Raw genomic sequence first — 8,151 nt, forward strand, 5'->3', positions numbered from 1 at the left:
TCTTAAACATCATAAGATGCACATATTAGGTGTTTAAGTCGTTATACATATTAAGTAACAAAAACAAGCCTTTATTTTGATCATGTTAGCCTCTCTGTTCTGTTATTGCTATTAGGGGTATTATAGTAATTTAATTATTGATTAGTTAGCAGTCGTTATTTTGATAGAGTAGTTTGTATATGTAGTTATTGTTATCTTCTTTGTAATCAGTTAATTAATACAATGAAGATTGAAAATCATTTCTTCTCTCTCAAGTTCTTAATTGTTTACATGGTATCAGATTAACGATCCAATCTTCAATTTCTTTCCGCATTTATCTACAATCATTCTTCTTTTCACTCTATTTCATCTTCAATCGATTTTTTTTTTAAATTGATTGTTTCAATCATGTCAGGAGAATCCACAATTGACTTAATTTCTGTTTCTAATCCATTTTACCTTGGATCCTTTGATAATCCAAGTAATGTTCTTGTCACTAATGTCTCTAATGGCGTTGGTTTCAACGCATGGAAACGAGCAATGATTATGGCTATGTCTGCAAAGAACAAGCTAGGTCTTGTTGATGGCTCGATTTCTTAACATGCGTCTAATTCTCGTACTTATCCTACTTGGTTTCGTGCAAATTCCATGGTTATAAGCTGAATTTTAAATTCACTTCACAAAAATATCGCAGATAGCATTCTTTTTCTTCAAACTACATCTCATATCTGGAGTGAATTGAATCAATGTTATTAACATTCCAGTGGAGCATTGATTTACCAGATTCAACAATAACTATATTCAATGTCTCAAGACTCAGATGATTTTCCTACTTACTTCACCAAGCTTATGAAGATATGGGATGAGTTACGTGTGATACAAGATCTTCCAACATGTTCATGTAGTGCAACAACTGTTCTTAATAAGTTTCTTGAAGATCAAAAGCTTATTCAGCTTCTAATGGGGCTTAATGACTTATATAAAATCATATGAGGTCAGATTCTTATGATGAAACCCTTGCCTACGTTGTCTACTGCTTATGCCTTACTCATTCAAGAAGAACATCAAAGAGAAATCAATGTATCTCCTGCCTTTAACAGTGATGCAATTGCTATGAATGTCTCTACTAATTCCAATTCCCAGTCTTCTAAGAATAATCTCACCTGTTACCCACTGCAAGAAGACAGGTCATACAAAGTCCCAATGCTATAGGCTTGTTGGATTTCCCTCCACATTCAAGTTCACAAAAGGAAGAAAATATGAGTCTTCCGCTGTTCATAATGTTAGTTCCACATCTAACATCAATTTTTCTCCTGAGCAATATCAACAACTTCTTCAACTCCTGAATACAACATCAATCAACAACAATTCTTCGTCATCTCAGGTCAATTATGTCGTTACTGAAGGATCTCTTAATCCTAATGGTACATCCTTTTCTTTTGAACATTTTGTGCAAATGCTTATAAGTCCTTGCATCTTCTTCAAACACATAGTTCTTGGATTATAGATTCAGGAGCCACTGACCACATTTGTTCTAATCAATATTTCTTTGTTTCTCTCACAAAACTTATTCGGCCTCAATCTCTCGTGCTTCCTAATGGTCAGGGCACTTTTATCAATTACATTGGTGATGTTGAAATTCATGATTCCATAACACTTCATGGAGTTTTATATGTTCCTGAATTCAAGTATAACCTTGTGTCTATTCCTAAGCTCACTTCTCATCTTAAGACTTTTGCAATTTTCACTAATGAAAATTGTCTTCTGCAGGAACCTTGCTTGAAAAGTAATTTTGCTCTTGGCATACTTGGAAAAAGAATCAATGATCTATATGTGTTTGAACATCATCAACTTAAGCAGTCTTTAGTTTATAATTTCTCTGTTTTTCTTTCTTCTTTGTCTTGTCAAACGTCTGTATTCACTCTTTTTTTTTTAATGTTCAAACAATGTTGTGGCATAATAGACTATGTCATGTTCCTTTAGCCAAACTGAAAGAACTTTCTCTTGTTTCTTCAAAATATAATGACATGAATATTGATTCGTGTCTTGTTTGTGCTAAATCTAAACAACACAAATTACCATTTCCTATCATTGATACTATATCCAAAAATCCTTTTGACTTGATCCATGTTGATGTTTGGGGACCTTATAAACATGCTACATATGATGGTTTTAAGTATTTTATCACCATTGTTGATGATCACAGTAGGCATACATGGGTACACTTGATGTCACATAAACATTATGCCTTGCATCTTATCAAATCTTTTGTAAAGATGGTCAAGACACAATTTCATACAATGGTCAAAGTTATCAGAACTGATAATGCTATGGAGTTGGGATTAAGTTCAGAAGGCATTTCATTTTTTCAAGATAATGGTATTTTACATTAGAAATCTACTCCCTACAATCCTCAACGAAATGGAGTTGTTGAGAGAAAACATCAACACATTTTAGCCACCTCCAGAGCTCTTTATTTTCAGTCATGAAATTGGTATTGCTTACTGGGGTCATTGTGTCAAGAATGCAATTCATTTAATCAATAAAATGCCTTCCAAAGTTCTAGATGGTCAAATTCCTTTTCAAAATTTGCATAAAGAACAACCTTCATTTGATAAACTAAGAAGTTTTGGTTGTTTGTGTTATGTTTCACCATTACCTTAAGGAAGAGATAAATTCATGCCACGTGCCAATCCATGCATTTTGATTGGTTATCCTCCTGTTCAAAAGGCATACAAAGTTTTATATTTGGTAACCAAATCTATTTCGATTTCAAGAGATGTCAAATTCTTTGAGAATAATTTCTCATTACACTCATCAGATCGTTCTATATCATTTCCTGACCCAAATTCTTTCATTCTCATTCCTATTTCTGATCTTGTTCTTCAAAATCCCGATTTTACCCTTGATCCCAATTTTGTCCCGGTTTTGATAATAATGTTTCTCCAGCTACTTCTTCCTTACCTGATTCACCTGTTCAAGAACTCTTATTAAGGAGAACAACCAGAATATCTCAGCCACATATTCATCTTCAATATTGTATTTGTAATTTTGTTGTTACAGATGCATCTTCTTCTTGTTCTCACACTCTCACCAATTTATGTATTAGTCTTTATTCCTAGATTCAAAGTGTTTCTTTAGCCGTTACCAAAACCTCATCTCATTTTCCACACATGGAAATTGAACTTGCTTTTTATCATGAAGCTAAAGGTAAGCCTCAGTAGGAAGAAGCTATGAGAAAATAGTTACTAGCTTTAAATGAAAATCACACCTGGGAAATTGTAAAACTGCCAAAAGGGAAGAAACCAATTGCTTGCAAATGGGTATTCAAAATCAAATACAAAGCAGATGGTATTGTAGAAAGACATACAACGAGGCTAGCAGCAAAGGGTTTTACTCAAAAACAGGGGATAGGCTACAATAAAACCTTTTCACCAGTTGTAAAGTTCACCAGTGTTAGATGCATGGTTTCTATAGTCATGAAAAGGGGTTGGAATGTACATCAATTTGATGTAAATAATGCATTTCTGCATGGGGATCTTTATGAAGAAGTCTACATGAGGCCTCCACCCGATCTTTCTCTTTCCTCTTCTTCACTTGTTTGCAAACTTAAAAAATCATTGTATGGTTTAAAGCAAGCATCAAGACAGTGGTATGATAAGCTTTCCTTTACTCTTGTTCTTAAAGGATATCACAGGTCATCAAATGATTATTCACTTTTCATAAAGAAAACTCCTAACAACATAGTCATTGTTGCCATATATGTTGATGATATATTGGTCACAGGAGACGATGACATAGAGATTAAATCGCTCAAGGATTCACTTCATAATCAATTTCAAATCAATGATTTGGGTTACATTCATTATTTTTTGGGCATAAAGTTTAATACAATTGCAAACGGAATGGTGATTAATCAACAAAAGTACGTCAACGAAATTCTTTCTACTTATTAAATGCAAGAACAATATATCACTACCACTCCTTTACAACCGAAACTTCATTTATTGCCTTTAATGGAAGAACCTATGCCAGATCCTACTATATACAGACAACTCATTGCGAAATTTAATTTTATTCTTCATACGCGACTAGATTTGGCATCCTCAATTCATTATTTGAGTCAATTTAGCCAAACTCCATGTCAAGCTCATTACAATGCTGCCATGCATGTATACAATATCTTAAAGGCACTATAACACTAGGGTTATTTTTCAATAAAAATCCTTTTTTTAACATTGAAGATTTCTATGATTCTGATTGGGCATCATGCCCAATCACAAGAAGAAGTGTTAGTGGTTTCTTTATTCTTTTTGGGGATACTCCTATTTCATGGAAGTCAAATAATCAAGTTAGTGTCTCCTTATCATCTGCTGAAGCAGAATACAGGTCTATGAGGCGCGTGTGTGTAGAATCAGTGTGGCTAATCCGTCTCTTATCTGAATTACAAGTGGACAATATTACCCCTATTCCTCTCAAGTGTGATAATCAAGCTGCCATTTACATTGCAGCTAATCCTATATACCATGAAAGAACAAAACATATTGAACTCGACTACCATTTTGTTCGAGAGAAGCTTCAAGCTAGTATGATTTCTTTGTTTCATGTTTCTACTCAACAACAGTTGGCTGATGTCTTTACCAAACCTCTCTATGGACCAATACATCAAGATGCAACAAACAAACTTGGGTTACTTCCATACCCACTAATTGGAGGGGGGGGGGGTTAGTTTCTCTGTTATGTTATTGTTGTTAGGGGTATTATAGTAATTTAATTACTAATTAGTTAGCAATCCTTATTTTGATAGAGTAGTCTATATATATATATATATATATATATATATATATATATATATATATATATATATATATATATATTATATAGTCCTTGTTATCTTCTTTGTAATCAGTTAATCAATACAATGAAGATTGAAAATCATTTCTTCTCTCTCAAGTTCTTAATTGTTTACAAATCATTCTAACTTTCGGTTTCTTATATTTTCAGGTTCAATTCAGTTTGTCGGGTCCGATTTCAACTTTTTTCATACACTTAATGATAAACTAATAACACCTTTAATTGCTGATTCTTGAAAAAATTATTTCGAAACAAGAAATGTATAACGATAAGTAAATTTAACATACATTTTGTCAAAGGAAATAAGGAAGCATGATATTTTATGGGGTCAAACGTCAAAGAATAATAATCTGGGCTAAGCAACCTTGAAAGTTGAAACCCAACCATCTTCAAGCCCACAAAATTACATCCAAAGCCCTAACTTTGCTCCCGAATAATCCACATCTATAAAAGTATAAATCATCGTCTCGTATGAGATCTAGGGTTTTATTTTTTCTTATCAGTGCAGGCGGTCGGTAAGTTTCTGCTCAAGGAAAATGGTGAAGGGTCGTCAAGGGGAAAGAGTCAGGTATAATGCTATTCTTTTCTGTGAACCCTAGTCTCCTAATCACATTCAAAATCTGTTCGGAACATATTCGCTTACTTATCATTTTCAATTTCAGACTCTACACCAGAGGAACGATTCTGGGCTACAAGAGGTAAAGTAAAGTTCATCTTCTAAATAATATCGATAAGATTGTTCAATGAAATTGTTATTGAAATCGTAAGTTTGTTGACTTTTTCTCATGTTTTGGTTCAGGTCGAAGTCGAACCAGTACCCAAATACATCGTTGGTTCAAATTGAAGGAGTTAACACGAAAGAGGAGGTAGGATGGTATCAAGGGAAACGCATGGCGTACGTGTACAAGGCAAAGGTGAAGAAGAACGGATCACATTACAGATGCATTTGGGGAAAGGTTACTAGGCCTCATGGTAACACTGGTATTGTGCGTGCTAAGTTCACGTCTAATCTTCCTCCCAAATCCATGGTAATTCACACTTATAAATCAGAAATGAAACATATTTACAGCATTTTAAATGATTTCTGGTGTCAGAATTTGATAAATGCTTGTCTCTTTCGTTTTGCAGGGATCTAGGGTTAGAGTGTTTATGTACCCAAGCAATATTTAAGGTATTTTATGCTTTTTCTTCTTCATTCTGCTTTTACTTGTTAGAAATATGTTATTCAATTGATTGTTTATGAATCGAGGGGATGAAAACCTGTAAATTAAGTCTTCTATTCATCATTTTGCTACATTCTAGCTAGTTGATTCTCTTGTCTAGTAAGCTGACAAATAGAAATAAGTTGACCCACAATCATTTTAGGTTTATAAATCATTATCCCCTTTAAACATATGATTCCTTAGACATGTATGTGTATGATCTCTATGCATACACAAAAATGTCAACCAACACAATTGATAGAACATTTGCACATGCTGAATATATTGATAAGTTGTAGCTACTACAGTGTGTAGTATCTCTATGAAATGTTGTTGCCAATAGAGAGGTTGTTATATTCTTGATTTGCAACTACAATGCTTGCTTGAAGTTTTACTTGATTGTGATTCCTTGTAATCTCTTTGTGCTTGCAGGTTTATTCAACATTGGTATGAGGATGTTGCTGCTTTTATTTTCATTGTTCTTGTAGTAGTTTTTTGATGGTTTGTGATGGAAGCTTTTATTTTTTTATATGGAAAAACATGTCTAGAGCATTACAATGCCTTCTACCTTTTCTTAAAGATTGCGAGACTACATGTTCAAATGAATTTCATCATTATATACAATGCATGTAATGATCAAATTCTAATAGGATCTAGTTTTGGACCAAGGTAAAATTGTTTAAATCAAGTTGAAGTTTGATGGTTTTCACTCGCAAGAGCCTACCAAATTGAAATAATTGTTATATTGATATCATTTTTCAATTCTATATCTACTATACAAACGACAACAAAACTTGATACATAAAAAAAACAAATATTTGTTAACAATTATAAAATCATTGTATAAGATTACTACTCATGATGAATTGAAGCTCTGTCTTTATTAAGCCATCATTGATGTTTGGCATAGAGCTCGATGGATGAATTGTTTAAGCTTTGATTTTGTGTTGAAAGGAATAATTATTAAGGCTATGTGTTGGATCTATGAACTTATATTTGATATTACCTTCGCTTTGGATTTATAAATTGATATTTGAGATCAGCTTTACACCGTAGGAAATACTAAAGAGTTTACAATTTATACAATAATCTTTGGGAAGCTACATCCGATCCTATAGTATAATCCTAGGTACAATCTTGCTACAATGATGGCTCAAACTAATGATTACTGTCATTATCTATTATTGTTATTGTTGCAAAATAATTTAATAATTACCAACACCAAGGTTTTATATAAAGGTTTCATAAAAATGGAATGGTAATTATATTTCCATGTTAACAAGATGCTTGGGTTGATAGTTTTATTCTAATTTTCTTAGAAATAAAATCTTGATGTTTGATTGTTTTTTTTCTCCCAAAAATAAAGTTTTCTTAAAACATATTGGCACGACCTAATAATGTTGTGACCGTGTTAACTGAATTAATGAAGACCATGCCATCTCTTAGACCGCCTATTGTGATTGAAGGGTGCCTCTTTGATACATAATGTCATTAATGTGTTGTTTAAGTATGATGGTAATATAGTAAGAGAACATGACTCGTTGTGAAGGAGAACATCACATGGGAATGCATGACTGAAAGGGAGCTATTATCGTTTTCGTTTCTTTGATGAGCCCATGTTATGATGAAACGTTTGTAGGAGACCAACATTGGGTCATACATTAATATGGTTGTCACTTAGGCTATATGATCATGGGGACCTTACAAGTATAATTTGATTGTGGCATGTTTTTGTACACTTGTATGTGTGGTTTGCAACTTTATATACATGCAAGTATATAACTATACAATATGTATAAATCATGTATACATTAAGTATTAATGTAACTATAAAAGAAGCTTATGAGTTTTTGATAAGAAGTCAAAATGACTACAAGAATAAAAATCGAGTATAGTGATTCTTATTTATGAAAATAAAGATGATGCACAAGCTTGTGGGAACTATAGATGTATTAAGTTAGTCACAGCCTAAAACTATAGGAGTGAGTACTATAGGCAAAGTTAAAAAAGCATCATGATTGTTTCATAAAACCAATTCGGTTTCATGTCTGTGAGGTCAACAATCAATAACTGATGCGGTCCATCTCCTTAGACATATTTGGGAGAAATATAGAGA

General features: G+C 33.0%; 1 protein-coding gene across 1 annotated transcript; it reads left to right on the plus strand.

Moving 5' to 3' along the window:
- The first annotated feature begins 5,277 nt into the window (after positions 1-5,277).
- Positions 5,278-6,744, plus strand: LOC111905708 (60S ribosomal protein L35a-3). Its single transcript, XM_023901432.3, has 5 exons — positions 5,278-5,401; positions 5,496-5,531; positions 5,633-5,861; positions 5,962-6,004; positions 6,468-6,744. The coding sequence occupies exons 1-4, from the start codon at positions 5,370-5,372 to the stop codon at positions 6,001-6,003; spliced, it is 339 nt and encodes a 112-aa protein (XP_023757200.1). The 5' UTR covers positions 5,278-5,369; the 3' UTR covers position 6,004; positions 6,468-6,744.
- The last annotated feature ends 1,407 nt before the right edge of the window (positions 6,745-8,151 follow it).

This window comes from Lactuca sativa, chromosome 2 (genome assembly GCF_002870075.4).
Source record: "Lactuca sativa cultivar Salinas chromosome 2, Lsat_Salinas_v11, whole genome shotgun sequence".
In the NCBI taxonomy this organism is placed as follows: domain Eukaryota; kingdom Viridiplantae; phylum Streptophyta; class Magnoliopsida; order Asterales; family Asteraceae; genus Lactuca; species Lactuca sativa.

Bases quoted from the DNA above. Each gene is read 5' to 3' on its own strand.
- LOC111905708 (XM_023901432.3), top strand. From the start codon at position 5,370: ATGGTGAAGGGTCGTCAAGGGGAAAGAGTCAG. The intron at 5,532-5,632 runs GTAAAGTAAAGT...GTTTTGGTTCAG, and splicing joins ACGATTCTGGGCTACAAGAG to GTCGAAGTCGAACCAGTACC. The intron at 5,862-5,961 runs GTAATTCACACT...TTCGTTTTGCAG, and splicing joins ATCTTCCTCCCAAATCCATG to GGATCTAGGGTTAGAGTGTT.